Here is a 19,078-nt window from a genome sequence, read left to right on the forward strand (position 1 = left end):
TGGTGAGAACGGCACATCCTAACCACTAGACCACCAGGGAACCAGATAGTTCTCTATTTAAATCTACAAAATTGTAGTCATGAACTGGAGACTCCTTTCATAAATGTTCATGAAACATCTAATCTTTGTGGGCTTTTGTATAGTTTTGTATCTTGTTCACTATACTATCCTGTGTATATGATCTCTTAAAATAGAAACATAATGGAATTAGTGCATTCATATTGTAACATAGGGATCTAAGGCTGAATTAGTCTCAGTATGGGGTATGTAAGAAGTGCTTAAAAAAAGGACTAAATAAGAAGAAATCCAAAACTTTAAACAAATCAAGTAACATGGCAAAATAAAGCATTTACATTTATAGCATTTGGCAGATATTCTGATCCAGAGTGGCTTACATTTAACTAATTCATACAACTGAACAGCTATGGGGTTAAAAGCCTTGTTTAGGAGTCCAGGAGTGGCAGCAAAGCCCAATGCCTTGATCACTAAGATACGACCTCCCTCAACTCCTGATGTCTGCACAAGCATCAAATCCAGAAGCACAAAGCGAAAGGCAGGAATGAGATAAACAATGCTGGATCATTCACAGAATGAATATCTGTCCAATTACAAAAACAGCTCAGAACATAATATACAAGAAAGACAGTGCAAACAAGCAAGTCTTCTGTCTGCCTGTGTCCATGTGCTTATACTGTCTAACTGGTCTAACTAGGAACCGATGGGTTGAAGGGAAATGAGTGGCTCAAAATGCACCCTCTAGTATTAGTGGCAAAACTATTATCAGAGCTGTGCTGTTATAGAAAAATGAGTGCACTCATCCTGATGCAATAATTCAACTGCCTTGTAAAATATGGTCTAATAAGCAGCTATAATACAAATAAAGTACAAATAATAAGTCACTTAGTCACGATAATGACACATGGCTTCTGTGTCTTCCTGTTTTCAGATACTATGTGCAGACAACTTTCTCTTTAAATTTGGAAACACGCTACATCTTTTGGGCTGATCAGTTTCTCATGTATCACTGACTACAATATGGCATATGGCAATATGTTATACTGTAGCTACTGTATTAGTACTACTACAGTATTAGTAAAGGAAGCCTGGGGTGCAGACAGCATTCCAATTAATCCCATGTTAAATAACCTTGAGTTCAGTGCTCTGTGGCAGGAGATCTTCCACTCCAAATTATGTAAAGCAGACCTTTATGGAGCTGGCTTTGTTCACAAAGGAATTGTCATGCTGAAACATGTGGTTTGTGTCTCCTAGTTCAAGTGAAGGCAACATTTCATGAAAACGCATCCATAGACATCCTGTACAGTTGTGTCACATAGTGTTGGTGGAGCAGAATTCATGTGCGGTTTGCATGTGTGATGTGTATACACTATATTTCCAAAGGTATTGGGTCACCTGGTCATAAGTACGGTATGTGATTTTTGAGCATTGCATTCAGCATTTAGTCCCAATTTGCTCTTATAATTCCCTCCACTCTTCTGGGAAGATGTTCCAGTAGATTTTGGAGTGTGCTTATGGGTATTTGTGTTCATCAGCCACAAGGGTATTTTTTAAGAAAGGCAGGTACTGATGTGTCGGTTAGATGGCCTGGGGTGCAACATTCCAATTCATCTCAAAGTTGTTCAGTAGGGATAAGATCAGAGCTCTATAGCAGGCCACTCAAGATCTTCCTCTCCAAAGCATGTAAACCAGATCTTCAAGGAGCTCACTTTGTGCACAGGGGCAGTGCCATGCTGGAACAGTTTTGGGTTTCCAAGTTTAAGTGAATGCGAAATTTTATTAAAGCACATCTAAAGATGTCCCATACAATTGAGTGCCTTCAGCTTTGTGGAAACAGTTTGGAAAAGAATCAATCACATATAGCAGGAAAGGTCAGGTGGCCCAATACTTTTGGAAATATAGTGTATGTGATATCTAGTTATCATTCGCACAGTATACACGCTTGTCTAGAGGTCTGAATTATGGAATTGTCCTCTGAAAAGGACGCCAGGAGACACTATGAGTAGTGATAGGCCACTACATGAAATATGAACATGGCATGGCAGCTGTATTATTGAAGCACAACCCCTCAGTAACAAAAGAGCTAATTAACAGCTAGTCAAAAAAAACCTTGGCCTCCTCTCCTTTATCTCTCTCTCTCTCTCTCTCTCTCTCTCACACACACACACGCACAATTTTTACAGTATTTTTGTCCTGTGACTTTGATCTTTGCCTCCATTCAACACACTGAACACTTTACTGTGCAGTAATTACCCCTATCTCACACACACACACACACAAACACACCCACACACTAAATGATGTTCAGTGGTCTGTTTAACTCAGAGGTAATGTTCAACTGAGAAGAAATGGAAAAGAACATTGTAAACCTGTAATCTTTTCATAAAACGCATAGTATGAAATTGTTCATGATTGCAACATTTTCAGTGAAAAAGGAACGTCTCTCTCTCTCTCTCTCTCTCTCTATTTCTCTCTCTCTCTGTCTGTCTCTCTGTCTCTCTCACACACACACACATACACACACACTCACACACACTTTTGTGTATGGTCAACTGGTCATTTAACACCCTTAATTAAAAGATTTGACTTAAAGGAGTCCAAAAACTCAAGTATGCTTTTAAGATTTATTTATTTTTTTTTTTTTAAACCAAAAGTTAAAAGGTTAGGCAATACTCTGCAACATGATGCCGGCAAATGTTCAGGTGATCATTTAACATGTAGACAAGTATAAAGCATGTAATATAAAGCATAGTCAGGGCCAGGGATGGGCAGTATTTATGAAAAATATGCATTTCAAATATAAAATAGGGTTTTGTCATTTGTATTTAATAGGGTTGATGAAAATATCTTCATTTTTATATCAAAATAATATTTTGTATTTTTTTTTTAAATACTCTAAAATACTTTTTCAGAAGTCTACATGATGACGTCAGAAAAATGCAGCCTCTGATTGGTGCCTACTCAGTGGTTTGCCCAGACTTGTTGAGATCAGAACAGAAAATGTATCCATATGGAAGAAGATGGTGAAGGTCAGAAACTTTTAAATAGGTGTCCAATGGTTCATAAATAAATATTTGATTGTTGAATATTGTACCCTAATTGAAGTATCTGTTTAGTAGGATCATGATTTTGGATACCACTGCATGAATGACTGCCTGACACATAATATAACTTTTATTTGATCAACAATCAAATGATTAATTAGTTATAAACTAGTTGCTATGAATACAAGTGCCATCAGTTGTCTTTTTATGAATGACTTGTTTGTCATTGAATCAGTGTTGCTGATGCAAAGTAGCCCTTCGTTACTAAACACCAAGGAACTGAATAAGGATACAATTATGAGTTAATCGCAAACTGTTAAACATTAAACTGTCAGTTACTTTAAAACTAACCTTCATCTGGGAGATTGCAGGGATATTGTATGTGAATATTTGATCTGTTAACTGGTTGCATATGTCAGATTTGTTGCGTGACCAAAGAAAAATGTTGCTATCAAACATTGTTTACTTAAATAACTAAATCTGTGTATTGGTAAGAGAATACAGTAGATCAAACAGGCCAATTGATGGAAGGTTTGGCAAGAAATGTCCTGCTCCCTTTTAAAAGTATTTTTTAAATACAAAAATACAGTAGTTTATTTTGATACATGGTGTGGCTGCTGTATTTTGTAGTTTTTTTTAATATACACTTAAAGTTAAGGTATTTGGTAATTTATTTTATTTTAAAATACATTTTGATGTATCTTTGCCCAACCCTGGTCAGGGGAGTCCAATAACAGCATGCAAAAAAGTCCTATTAGTATTCAGGTGATGCTGACTGTGAATAGGTGCTTGAAAATAGGTCATGTGATATGACTGTGCTGAGGATCATTGAGATTCATGTCTAAACATCTTTAGAAGTCCTCTGCATGAGGGAGGTTTTGGGGAATTAAAAGTAGGGACATTGATATTGGTGGAAGTTTATTGGTTGCTTAAATGCTCAGGACAAACAGCCTCAAGACAACAAGATCCCTGATGAAGATGACGTGATGAATCAAGCCGTTGGTTTTAGGCAATTACCAGTTTAAAGGAATGCGGATGTCCTGGTGATTGCCGACAACAGGAAGTTCATAATCAGATTAGGTTATGAACAGAGAACAGAAAGTTTACAAGCAGAAGACATGAACAGGGACACTGGTGCACATTCACAGCATGCTCATTATTACATGAACACCTTTGACATTTTTTTTTTGGTTCTTTCACAAAGTGTTAGCACAAATTTAACGGCACACAACTGTATAGGATCTCTTTAGATGTAATGCTTGACATTTTTTTTACTTGAACTAGGAGACCCAAACCTGTTCAAGCATGACAATGCGCCTGTGCACAAATCCAGCTCAATGAAGATATGCTTTAAAAGGGTTGAAGTTGAAGATCTTGAGTGGCCTGCTACAGAGCGCTGACCTTAAACCTATTGGAGACCTTTGGGATGAATGGGAACACTGACTGCACCCCAGGCTTCTTAACCTCATCTACACCAGTACCTGATTTCACTAAGGCCCCTGTGGCTGAATGAGCACAAATCTCCACAAAATGTAGTGTAACATCTTCCCTACTGGACTCTTGAACAAGGCCTATAAGCCTTAGCTGCTTAGCTGTATAAATAAATTAAATGAAATCGCTAAGAGCGTCTGCCAAAGGCAAACAGCGAAAATGGTCTTTTAAAAGTTCTTCCACTTTGGAGGACCATCGAAAAGCTTCATGTTTCATTTAGCCACAATGGCATTTTTCACACTGTGTGAATGTCAAAGCTATTGGGGAGTAAAAAACAAAAACAAAAACAAAAACAAAACAAACTATCACACTTTTACTGAATGACTTATGAATAAAACATGGCTAATGATTCAAATAATCAGCACAGCTCACAAACCATTTCATTTATTTAATCATATTAAAGTTAGAAATGCTTCTAGTCTTTTTTTTGTTTTGTAATATTAGTATTAAAATATACTATAAAATAACACTTTTAGTTATATCTAATGAGAGTCAAGAAAAAAGTGTACATTATGAATTCACTTATATTAACTAATATTAACTAATAATCTAAAAAAACATCCCATGAACACAATCATTCCAATTTATCTTATTTTAAATAATAATCTTTAAAAAATATATATAAAATACATTTTTATTATTTTTTTTTTTCTCTTTTGCATTCAGAATGTGTAAATTTTCTCTTGTAAGGAAGGAAATGGTCATTGCACAGTGAAAGAGAAGGGCAAGAGAAAGCCCACGTTCACATGCAAACTGATCATGTACCCGTCATCAGAGTGACGAACCCGAAGTAAAAAACAAGATAATGTGTATGAGATGACAATCCCAACACACTCTGCTTCATTATTTCTCACTTTACTACACATCTGTCAAAGCTACGTGGTGAACTAAGATCCAGCTTTGAAGCAGGTGTAGAGGAACCAGAGAACTGAGAACAGTGCACCAGAGCTTGAATCTGAAAATTACTTTTAATGAACTGAATTCAGTTCAGACCACATAGTAAAACCCTTCCTAATAAAATAGTGAATAGACAACAGCAGTGGCTTTTGTCTCCATTGTTTAACAGCATTTGATTTGCTATCCAAATTCTGAGGACAGTGAAGGACCACAATGAAAGGCTACACAAACCACAGCCTGCCACTACACTACTGCACTTAGACACACTTTCCCATAGCATGAGAAACTAATACTGAACATTTTAATGAACATTTTACAAGCGATTAAGCTCTGAACGAAACCTCAAATCAGGCTTAATTTCCTTTATCTCCATTTTATGGACACCCATCTGCATTTAGTTATTTTAAACTACATTTACACATACTTATGTGTGTATTTGCTCTTTATGATGTTTGCACAGCTTGGGAACTCGCAATTACGAATTTCATTCGCGACAATATTGCACTGTATAGCTCTGTAGAACTTTTAAAACTGGATTTGTCTCTATTTTGTATTTTTTTTTGCAACCAGATATGTTCTCTGATTAATACCTCTGGGAGGAATTGCTTCTCTACCAGCACAAAATAATCTGGAAGAGTGGGATCTGCGTGTTGCCTTTGTCAGATTCTCCAGACGGATTTAAAGACCTGCATTTCAAACAGCACGTTCAATTTTTCTGATTAAATTACCCACAATCCAATTTCAGTGAATTGCTGTTGAAATTGCTTTTCTTCCTCATAATACATGTCATATTCTCCATCTTACTGTCCTTAATATATTCCTATTTATTTAATTCTGAGTAATAATGTAAGATTTAAAAAAAATCCCAATTGCACCAACTGCATTTTAATAAAGAGCATCTAGTTATGTTAATACATTTCTGGGAAGTTGTATTACAGAGTAAAGTATTTTCATGCTTCTGTTGGTTATACCGAGTTCAATTTGTGTATGACTGAATGGACAAATCCTTCTTACCAAAGTCCAAAAACTAGTGCAAAGTGTTCTTAGATGCATGGAGGTTTTTATACAGAGAAGAGGAAACAGCTCAAAATTAATACTCGTGATTTTTGAAATAGGATTTATTGGGGGTCCGATTACTTTTGGACATGTAGTGTATAAAGCCTTTGGGCTGGGTCAAATCTAATAAGGATCTACTGAAACCACCCATGTCTGTGGGTTATAATAGGAAAAAAAAAGCAGAAATCAAATAGTTTGTGAACAAATGTATTTGGACACCCGCCTATGATACTCATATAGGCTTTCTCTAGCCTTTGGAGTCAGAAACATGTTATTCTCTAGAATGTCTTCATATACTTCAGCATTATGGGTTTCAGCTTGCCGATATCGCTGTGCACAAAGCGAGATCTGCAGAAACATGGTTTGCTAAGTCTGAATGTAAATGATCTGTGGTGTGCAAAAAAGTCTGACTTCAACCAAACTAAACACCTCTGGGATGAAACTGTGTGCCTGATCTCACCAATGCTGTTGTGGCTGAATGGACAAAAACCATAACTCTAGTGAAGAGCCTTTCCAGAAATGTGGAGGCTGTTATATGAGCAAATTTTTGGAAGGTTGTGATGACCCATACATCACTGAAAAGATTTCCAACATGAGTGTAACGGTCAGGTGTGCACATACTGTTGGAACAAACTAAACCAATGAACTTGTGGCTTTTCCTGACAAAAAACAATAATGATAAATAATTCTTCTAATACTTTTTAACCCATTGTTGAGTAATCAGATTTATTCAAATGTGTCTTTTTACCTAAAAAAAAAAAAAAGATCCCTGATCTTATATTCTGCATCTATTCAAAGAGGTTTGTGTTCAATTTTTTAGGTGCATAGTAAGCTGCGTGTACAGAAATGGTTTGCATGTGGTTGTGTGTGTGTGTGTGTGTGTGTGTGTGTGTGTGTGTGTGTGTGTGTGGTTGTGCATTGTGTGCTACAGTGAGGGGATGGTTGCAGACGAGGGTGAGACTGTGTGACAAATGAGCAGAGACGTCTTCTGCTCTCAGGGAAGAGAATATCTGTCCTATGTCTGTGTTACATCACACACACACAAAGTAAAATAAAATAAAATAAAATAAAGCATGATATATGGGTGCAGGTAATTCAAACAGACAAGAGTAAGCAGTTGCAGAGACAGTGCATCCACTCACTCAAATCCCTAATGGAGTCTACTCAAGGCCATGTCCCTACAGTAATGATGTCATGGTCATTCTCTTCTGTGTGTGTGAGTCTATTATTAGAGAATGCATTGTGTAATAAAGGGAATAGGATATAGATTCAGTTCAAACTTTTTGGAAAACAGTTTCAGCATTCAGCCAGCTGTTGATGTCAGAAATGGCACTGACCGATTAGAAAATTCAGTTTTACAAACATTTAATGGAACTTTAAAGATTAAAACCTAATATTGTATATTCCACATTGTACTGGCGCATCTTTCTTTCCTTCTTTCTGACTTTCTTTCATCTGATGCAGTGCATTGTGGGAATTAAACGCACCATTTATCACAGACATGACAGTAGAATTATAGAGTAAACACGTGTAGTCTAAGAAATTAATAATAAAAAAAAAAAGTACATTTCTATATGAACAGTACAAAACCTGAGTATCTAGCGCCACCAAATGGATACCAGGGGAATAACACTTACTGAGGTAATTATTCAATACACCTTAAAGCTTGGGTGTCTAATTATAACACGACTCTATTACAGTTGTTACAGCAAACCTGTCATGCTGCACATGTTTAATTCTACACAAGAAGCAAACCGAATTCATCATCATCATGTTCATCTAACCAGTCTGTGATGGTTCTATGGCATGGTGCAGTATCATGCTGGAAGTAGCCATTAGAAGTTGGGTAAATGGTGCCTATAAAGGGATGCACATGCTCAGCAGCCATAACACATAAGGCTGTAGTGTTTTAAAGGTGCTTGATTGGTATTAGGTGGAACAATAAAAGTATTCCCTACACCATTACACCAACACCATCTGCCTGAACTCCTGACACAAAACAGGTCGGATCCATGGTGACGCCGGTGATGCCAAATTCTGACCATGCCATCTGCGTGTCAATGGAGAAATAAGATTTATTAGACAAAGTGTAATAATAATAATAATGAAAAAAGTAATCCTGCACACACTGTAGTACACTATACTATATATTATATCTGTTTTTTTGTTGATGGGAAGCCAGGCCTGTTTTGCGTTTTCAAAGTGCTTTTCTGCTCACCACAGCTATAAAGAGTGGTTTCTGAGATACAAAGATCTTTTGTAAGCTTGGAACTGGCCCTCACCAGCTGTTTCTCTGCACCTTTCTTTAAAGATTGTTGTGTGTAGAAATCCCAGAATAGCCGTTTTTGAAATACAGCACCAACAAACATGTTCTTCCATTCACCAAACATTTTATTCATTGTGCTATTGCCACCTGGTTGGCTGTGCACATGCACAGATACACAAATGCTAACAATGCTGTGAAATCCCTAGTGTAATCCACCAACCTTGGGTAGCATGTAGGTTGAATTTAACTTAATTCAAAGGTCAAATCATTGTCCTCACACTACCATTGGTCGTTTTCATCCTTCTAGGAACCCCAGGGTTCATAACAACCAGTTTTATATCGAATTAGCATTTCCTTCACGTGCTGCATTTATTTAGCGTTCATTACCAGTTTTTCTTCATTCACCGACTTCATTCATTGTGCTTGTTTGTTGTTTACTCACCGTCTGTTCCCCATGTTGATTCACAAGGTTTGTTCAATGTGTTGGCTCACCATGTTTATTCATTGTCCTAGTCACCGCTTCATCATTTTCTTCATCTACTCTGCAAAAACACTTAATCCTGAGGTGCCCTTAGAATTCTGTCCTGATCCAAAATTCCAGAAATAGCTGAAATATCTGTCAGCAGAACAGTGAAATAGTGCGTTAAAATAAATGTGCTTTTCACATGTACTTTAGAACATAGTGAAATCTGTTTTTCGCATATCCCAGCGATGTTAGGAAGCTGAGGTCAGAGCGAAGGGTCAGCTACGATACAGTGCCCCTGGAGCACACAGGGTTAAGAGCCTTGCTCAAGGGCCCAAGAGTGGCAGCTCAATACGAAAGCTTGAACCCCCCAACCTTCTGATCAGTAACCCAGAGCCTTAACCACCACTGCCAAAAGCATTTGTGATGGAAAAAATATAAAGTTCACAACAAATAATTAATTGTATGACTAGGCTAAACAAACATGCTGACCGATGTCGTGTTTAACCATACAGGGAACAAAACGAGTGTTGGCTATTGTAGCGTGTTTGTGACTGACCTACAATGTCCAACGCTAAAGATGTTTACATTATTTGACTCAGATTGTGATAGTACCGTATTTTCCAGACTATTAGCCGCTACTTTTTTCTCACGCTTTGAACCCCGCAGCTTAAACAGCGATGCGGCTAATTTATGGATTTTTCCTGGGTTTTTCCCAGTTTCACAAGCTTCAAGCCAAAAAACTGAACCCCATAACATTAGACCAATGAAATTGCTGAACGGGTTCAGGTGAACCAATGAAACTCTTTATATTAAATCAGTTGCGCTCCCACTGAATCAGGCCGCACCACATCATAAATATGGATGATGTTCCTCTGACGTTTGACCTGCCGCTCACTCAGACTGTCTACAGGAAATATGAATCATTCGTCATGCTGAAAACAACCGGGCATGAAAACACACTTCACCTGTGTTCTGAGCTGCACGGCATCGGGAGAAAAGCTTCACCGATGGTGATTTTTAAACGCACGACGATGCCAAAAGATAAACTCTCGAGAGAAATAGTTGTGAAGGGAAGGAGGAAGACAGTGAACAATGACTTTCTTGGTAGGATACTGTTTAGATACAAGCCGTGTAACAGGCACTGTCTTTAGTTAAAGCCTGTGTAAAGTTCATTAGTTTCAGTGTAGGCACCTGCGGCTTATAGACAGGTGCGGCACATTTATGTTCAAAATAAAAATCTTTGTCAAATTCAGTGGGTGCGGCTTATATTTGGGTGCGTTAATAGTCCGGAAATGACGGTAATCAGATTTATATTTAGATTCTAATTTAAATTCAGGTTTGGGGTTAGTTTATGATTCATTTTGTATATCGTAAGTCATACACTACATTTTTGACAGTTTTGTACACACACACACACACACACACACACACACACACACACACACACACATACACACAGACACACTATGCAAAATAATGACACTTTAATGACATCACCCAATGAACTGAACAATGTTCACTTGAATGGTATAAAAATATAAAACTATAAATTATGCAATAAAATACTGTAGCAGTGTATTCTTGGCGGATCCTTTTAAAAGCCCATACTATAAATAAAATATAAAAAAAAATGTAAGTGCTTTAAATGTGACATAAATAAAAACACAGTTAAAAACACAGGTTCATTGACAATAACCATCATAATTATTCACTAAGTGATTCTGTAAAAGATCCTTTGAGGAAAGATTATTTTTTTTGAGAAACTACTCTAAGTATGTGTCTGGTATTAGTCAATGCTGGCAGCTTCTAAGAAGTTGGAGTGTCTTCAGCCTCTCACACTCACCCACACAACAGTGAATGGTCTTTATCGATCAAGAGTTACTCTCTCCCCTTCCCCTCTCTGACTCTCATTTTTCAGGTCAGCGAAGACCTGTGTAAAGAAGCGTGGGTCGGCATTAAGTTTTAGCATGTTGGCGCTGGTGCAGTGGATGATCTCCAGGCACCTATCCCAGAATGCCTCTTTGTCCTGCTGCAACAGAAAGGGCTTGAGAGGGTACGAGATCTCGCTGCCCATGTATGAGTAGCTCAAGTATAGGCAGGTGAGCAGTTCTAGGCGCAGCTCGCGTTCGCTCCCCACTTCAGCCGAGACCACTGCACGGCACAGCATGTAGAGAAAGACCACGCTTGGTGGCGAGATGAAGGCCTGCTCCTGCCAGCCCTGCAGAAGAAGCGCACGGTCTACGCCACGCAGCCACAGTGCGGGGTCACCTGGTGATAGACGCTTGAGTCTGTAACACCGACGGCACAGGAACTCGCCCAGACTACGTAGTAGCTCGCTGGTCGACGCTTGCACCAAGATCCGCCTCGAAGATTTGGATCCTTCTGACCCATCTTGGTCCTGGTCCTCGAGGGCGCCGCTCACAGCAATGTCACTGGTGGTTTTGGAATTCGCAACATTTAACCCTCCCACTTGCGTGAACACTGACAGGTTAGCGTAGGACTGAGACTTCTTGAGGTTTAAATTGCCGTCAAGGCTGAAACTAACCTTAACAGCGCTCTCCTCCTGACTCCCTCCTCCTGCAGGGAGCTTCTTTGACCCTTTCCGTCTCGCTGAAACGGCTACGATGCGTTTCCATGGTAACACACCGATGACCGATGAGCGCTTGTTGTTCCTGCTGTTCTGTGCTGCCTCGTCACACAGCGCTGCCTTACGGTAGCTTGGCGACATTGACAGCGTTGTTCCCATGTTGCACGGCGCTCCTACAGTAATGCCGGGGTTTAATCTTGTCCCTCAGGTCAAGTCACGACGTGACCGCTAAACCCAATCTGCACCTTCACAAACAAACAAAGGTCGAGCAAATTCACTCCCACTGATCAGAAACTATATCAATGATGTTATAGTGCAAAAATATTAACCATTTTTATAATCAGCAAAAACAAAATCAGCCAAAAAAAATCACAAACACCAAATTAAATCCTCTTGGTTGCATGCCTTCAAACAGCATTAAGTAATGCTATAGAAACATGACAATGCTTTAGTCTTGTTTTTTCCGGATCTATCATTTATTATAGACTCAGTTAGAAGTCTCTAAACAGGGAAATTGCAACTTTTTATCAACTAAATGATGCTCTATGCTGCAATTCCTGCTTCCTTACAATACTTTATAAATTACATAATTCAGGATACAAACACTGCAGACTCTATGTTTCCTGACAGACATTTAAATCATTTAAACCTTGAGAGCCATTATAATAGTTAGACTCTATAAGCAATTCCAGATAATATCCTCCAATACCTGAAGCCGATAAAACCAGTTATTTAATGGTACACTAAACCTATTTCTATCTGTGCCATTTCCTAAGGGTGACTGCACGCACATTTCCGGTGCCTTGAAATTGTAAATATATGCACGTTGTATACATTTGAAATAAAACATAGTTATTATAAACATAATCACTGTAATGAATACAATCAAAATTATTTAATGCATCCTTCTTCTGTAATTCAGTTCTAAGTATAAAGGTTATTCAAATGTAACTATGCAATTTTTATCTCTGATTATTTTACACATTTCTCTGGACACAAATAAATGAAAACCTACTTTCTATAGTAATATAGAAATATAGGTTCATTTGATATGCATTTATGCTTTAGGGGGTTACTTGGTGTGGGATATTCACTGAAATAAATTCATCTGTGTGAATATTGTTTGATTCTTAAGGTTTGTATTTTGATGAATTCGATCCTTGTGAGAGTTCTGGGGTTAGTCTCCCCAAGGTGGTGGGGTATGGAGCTGGGGGATGTGAGTTACTTGGGGACAGCTGCGTCCCCCTGATTTTCAAAATGGCTGCCATGGACCTGCTCATAACCAAATGTAGAAGCCACTGTAATTTTATCAGTGAGGGGTTTGGACAGATGGGGACGGTGATGTTTTGTGTCACAGATTGTCGCAAAATCTTAGGTTTCTTAGAAGCATTGCTTCATTCACAATGTATAAGGAAATAAAACTAACTTTTCTGCTTTTATGACTAAGCTCAAGTTTCTGATCTATTAGAGCTAGGCCATACATATCACCAATCATATAATAATAATAATAATAATAATAATAATAATAATAATAATAATAATAATAATAGTAAGGGAAATGTTCCTATTATTATTATCAGTCATCACTGTCCACCATTTATACCTTTTTTGAATTTAAACCATAAATCCATGCTAAATCTGTGGTAATAGTGCATCCTAGCTAAACAAAATAGTGCTCGTTGCTAGCTTAGCTTGCTAAGTGCATTTGTTCCACAGAACATCTAAAAATAAAAATACTTCCATATAACATCTCTAGTAAAAAAAAAAAATAATTATAATGAAATAAATAAATAAAAAATAAATAATAATATTGTAAAACAAAAGACAACTGAGTCAGCTATCCAAACTGTTGCTACTGGAGACAGTTAGCATCAACCTTGTTAGCATATTTGTTAAATTGTGAAAATCAGAGACATTTTCCATTAAAAGTTATAAAGATAAATAGGATGCTGGTTATTATTATTATTATTATTATTAAAGAAGAAAGTAACCGTAAGCACAAACTACTTTATTCATATTCTGTATTAGCAGCTTTTTTTTAGCACACATCATAACATTAAGACTAGAAAACACAAAAAGTTGAATAAGGAAATGTGAACAATATTTTTATACACATGTTGATTTAATTTTTTAACTAAGTACTAAAAACGAGTCTACATGCAGGGACACTTGCGTATGCCACGTTTAATAATACATTTATATATTTGTATTTTAACTGTTAGTTTACTAATTATCAAATAATAATCGTATTATAAAACCAAAAATAGAGTTAGCTATGTAATGCGGTGCAGCATCAGCCTTAACCAGCTCATGTGCAATAACTCATTTGCTGTATTGCCGAAAATACAGCCATGTTAGATAAAGGATGGGTGGGATCTCAATTGCAACCAATTATTATTATTATTATTATAATTATTATTATTATTCATATTGTTGTTGTTGTTGTTGTTGAGATCCATGTAAACAGTTAAGTGCATTCATCCTATTGTGCACCAGCTGCATTAATCAATGGCACTCTAACACAGGAGCATCAAATAGATGTATAAATATAAACATCACTTTCAATAAGGACTTCCGGTACACGGTGCTTTATTTTTTCTGAGTGATTTGCGAACATTGTCATGCCTCTGCTTTTCCTCATGAATAATTAACACCTTGAATATTTAGGTTCAATACTACAAGACACACCGTCCATGCTGCTGAGCTAAAAAAAAAAAAAATCACAACACCGATGCAGCAACTCACCATTCAGGGGGGAAGTTATTGGCGCGTGCCGGCGACAAAAATGTGCACAGTTCAGCGCTCGTGCATGATTCCGGTTGCGTAAAAGCCTATTCTCAATGCAGCAGACTCGAATCGACGATCTGAAACCAGCAACGCCGTTAACGTGTGTGCGCGCACGCGTGTGTGTGATATGCAGTCTGGATTAAAGCTCTGTGTGTGCGTGCATTCTGCAATAAAGACATCAGTGTGTGTGCATTCTGCATTAAAGCTCTGTGTGCGCGCGCATTCTGCATTAAAGCTCTGTGTGTGCATGCATTCTGCTTTAAAGCTCTGTGTGTGCGTGCATTCTGCATTAAAGCTCTGTGTGTACGTGCATTCTGCATTAAAGCTCTGTGTGTGCGTGCAATCTGCATTAAAGCTCTGTGTGTGCGTGCATTCTGCATTAAAGCTCTGTGTGTGCGTGCATTCTGCATTAAATACATCAGTGTGTGTGCATTCTGCATTAAAGCTCAAGGTGCACGTGTCTACATATTTCTATGATATAGTAATATGTGTTTTTCACTCAGCACGGGCATGATGCACATCTCATGCTGATCGTGGAAACCTAACTAAAAATACAGGCACTATTAGGATCATTACCTGTTCATTACCTCTGCATCATGACGATGATGGTGCTTTTGACCACTATGATGATGGAAAACATTTCAGGTTACACCCGTTAATATATAAAGTGCAAGAGAGCAGTGAAAGATGTGACAGTTACAGAGAAAGAGAAGGTGTGTGTGTGTTGGGGTGATTTGGAGGAGACAGGGAGAAAAAGTAAGGGAGGGAGGAGAGAAAAAAGAGGCATTAAAAAAAATGGGGTGATGGAGGGATAGAGAAAAGAGGGGTGGAATAAAGGAAAGGAAACAGACCCAGACGTTTATGACCAACACGTACAAACTAAATCAGTTTAAAGGATTTGTGTATTAACATCATCCCCTTGTTGATGTTCCTATAACATCATTTTATTTCCTGTTATACCCTAACAGTTTTCCTTTCATTTAATTTCTTTATATATTAATGAAGAATACACTGTATTCTTTCAAATTCATAAATTCACTTTGAGTTACACTGTCACGGGAGGTTTTTTTTATCATTAGCCGCCTCAATATTTTCAGTTTTATGGTGTTTAGGGGGAAAAAAGTCTGCAATGCAGCTTGTCTTGTTATTGAGAAAGTGCAAATTGATCATTTATCATCTATAGAAGGCTTTCGGTGTTGAAGTTTAACTGACAGTATATATAGCTTTGGTAGGAGAGATTACCTTCCTAAATGTTAAGTAAACCAGTCCTTACCAACAACTTTATGAACACACACACACACACACACACACACACACACACACACACACACACACAAACATCCCTGAGCATGTGTTGTTACACCTACTGTCCATTTCAGTCAGATATAGATATATATATATATATATATATATATATATATATATATATATATATATATATATATATATATATATATATCTGTATACCTGCAGCTGTCTAATAATTCATTCACGTGGCAGCAACACATGCAGACAGGTCAAGAGCTTCAGGTAATGTTCACGTAAATCAACAGAATGCAGAATTACGTGAATATTGTTGTCAGATAGGCTGCTTGGACTCTTTCTGAAACCGCTGATTTAGTGGGAATTTCAAACACAACAGCCTCTTGTGCTCACATTGAATATCCTTCAACTGTCCTTCCTAAGGCCAGTTCACAAATTTTCTATGAGTCAGGGTTGTGGGATTGTAGGAATTGTGCATATATATATATATATATATATATATATATATATATATATATATATATATATATGCACAATTCCTACAATCCTACAATATATATATATATTGCCTTTCATTGTGGCCAGCCTAAAGCACACCTGTGCAATAATCATGCTGTCCAATCAGCATCTTGATATGCCACACCCGTGAGGTGGATGGATTATCTCAGCAAAGGAGAAATGCTCACTAACACAGATTTAGACAGATTTGTGAACAATATTTGAGAGAAATAGGCCTTTTGTGCACATAGAAAAAGTCTTAGATCTTTGAGTTCAGCTCATGAAAAATGGTGTTGCGTTTATAATTTTGTTCAGTGTATATAATATATTACCTAACAGCATCCAAAGGACTGACTGTGAGTCCTAAAGCAAGCTTGAGTGCATCTGGACAACAACACAGGACAGAAGACTATTTCTTCAGTGTAGGTCCTGCAACATATGCAACAGGATGCTACATATTTTCTACCAGTTAGCTATGGAAGGCACCATCATTTATGCAACAGTATAAATGTTGAGGGAAGAAGGATCAAAGCAACTAAAAAACACGGAGAAAGGACAGCTGGACAGGTCATTGGTAGCAATCCAGGCTATAATCAGTTTTGCAAGAGAGGATGCTGGCTTAACCGCTGTTCATTATGGCCACTGTCTCTAATTTCCCTCTATGAGCACCTTTTCATGCACTTTCAGCTCCAGACTGATAGACATGGTGCAGCAAAGAATGATAAATGAGGTCCTGTATAACTCTAATTGTACAACTCTTTCCCTCTGTGTTAGATGCATTAATACCACATTCTGCTGCACTGTATTTATTTAATGGTTCTAATGCCTCACTGATCATCAACCACACAAGAAGCATTTATTTTTACTTTTTGTCATATTTATTTTTTTTTACCACAGTATGGGCACCATCATCTGTGTTCTATGGGAATTGTCTTTTTCCATGCAATGCACATGTTTGTTGTACTACTGCCAACAAAGTAATTTAGCCTCAGTGATTACTAAGTTACTCTAGCAATGTATCTATATTATGATTAAACATTTTTATTATATTTGTATGTATATGCATGATGTATACAAAAGTTCGTGGACACCTGAGCATAAGATTGTGCTTTCTGAACATCCCATTCCACATTTAGTCCCCATTAACTGTAATAAACTCCACTTTCCTGGGAAGATGTTCCACTAGATTTTGTGGAAGTTTGTACTCATTCAGCCGCAAGAGTGTTAGCTGAATCAGGTACTGGTGTAGGTGAGGTGAGGAGGCCTGGAGTTCAGTCAGCAATTCATCTCAAAGGTGTTCAGAAAGGTTGAGGTCAGAGCTCTATAGCGGGACCAACTCAAAAAGCATATCTTCATGGAGCTGGCTTTTTGCATGTTTTAATTGTCATGTTGGAAAATTCCCTTCTATTGTAACCAAATACATACTATACAGTTGTGTGCCTCCAACAGCAAGCATTCAGTCACAGGGATTCATGAAATGAACCAGGGTTAGGACTAAGAGTTAGTGGAAGAATGGAAATGATGATGTATTTAACTAACGTTTGTAACTTCTGACCTACCAACCAAGTCGGACATAACTCAGGATTCGTACTTACAGAATCAGGGTGGTGTCTTGAACATTGAGTTTAGTAAGGGAAATCAAATCAAAATTGCAGCATCAGTAATTTAATCTCTCTCTCTCTCTCTCTCTCTCTCTCTCTCTCTCTATCAATATACAGACATACACATCAGCATGTTACAGTAATAGCATTAATTATACCGCTGATCAAAGGGAATGAAGGCACAGATATTTTTGTCAAGTCCAATATGTGATTGACTGTGCATGTGTGTGCGTGTGTGAAAGAGAGAGAGAGAGAGAGAGAGAGAGACCTCTGCTGGCTCTTGGCACTCACTCAATAAAACAGGTGATGTGAAGTGCGTGCTTTCTGTATACATACCGACCACTCAGGTCTTTCGGAAGCTGTCTGCGCACGTGCGATCCAGAAAGGATTCTTTCATGAGGGGCTTCCCAATACTATTCAACTCCTAGTTCCTAAGGTCTTAAGCACTTGACCCGGAAATGCACGAGAAGAAGTCCTCCATCTTTAAGGACGCATCATTTTAAGTGAACCCAGACACCTGTGTATCATACACCAATGTATTTTTTATTGTAGTGTGTGATTTACTAGGACTCTATGTTAAAGAGCCTCCATAATCCAAAAGCACTCACTTTTAACGCATATATTGGTGGCCAGTTTGGGAGTTGGATGTTTTGTACAACGCTTCACTCTAATTTCTGGGCTTTTTATGAACATTTTTTTAATGATAGTTGGTAAGTTAGTAGTTATGTTTTTGCTAATTGGATATCTACCTTTAAAAAAAAATCCAGTTTTGCATTTGTGCATAATTTGTGTGATATTCACCTTAACGTTACTTGGGCTCCACCTGGCGTTTGTTATCTGTATTTTTAGAGTGCATTGTTTTTTTTCTTCATTAAATTATTCTATATTTTTGTCTTTTGTTTATTAATCTCTGTATCATTTATATTACAATTAAAACGATAGACAAATCATGGAATTCTGAAGTGGTTACTAATTACTCGTGCTGTTTTTTATATTCTGAGAATTTTTACAGTATAGGAGGAAATGGAATGAGAAAGTAGAATTCGATAGAAGGATAATAATAGCGCATGGATGACGTCAGCGCCTGTTCCTACTGAGCGAGTAAAC

General features: G+C 37.6%; 1 protein-coding gene across 2 annotated transcripts; it reads right to left on the minus strand.

The window, feature by feature from the left end:
• Positions 1-10,702: 10,702 nt before the first annotated feature.
• Positions 10,703-18,412, minus strand: cdk5r1a (cyclin-dependent kinase 5, regulatory subunit 1a (p35)). 2 transcript variants are annotated; one of them, XM_046866328.1, is made up of 2 exons: positions 18,308-18,412; positions 10,703-12,067 (listed from the first exon to the last, which is right to left on the minus strand). In XM_046866328.1, the coding sequence occupies exon 2, from the start codon at positions 11,979-11,981 to the stop codon at positions 11,100-11,102; it is 882 nt and encodes a 293-aa protein (XP_046722284.1). In that variant the 5' UTR covers positions 11,982-12,067; positions 18,308-18,412; the 3' UTR covers positions 10,703-11,099. The 2 variants fall into 2 exon arrangements, with proteins under 2 accessions (XP_046722284.1, XP_046722283.1); XM_046866327.1 differs by lacking the exon at positions 18,308-18,412 and adding an exon at positions 14,568-14,891.
• Between the last annotated feature and the right edge of the window lie 666 nt (positions 18,413-19,078).

Source organism: Silurus meridionalis, chromosome 14 (genome assembly GCF_014805685.1).
Source record: "Silurus meridionalis isolate SWU-2019-XX chromosome 14, ASM1480568v1, whole genome shotgun sequence".
Classification (NCBI taxonomy): Eukaryota; Metazoa; Chordata; class Actinopteri; order Siluriformes; family Siluridae; genus Silurus; species Silurus meridionalis.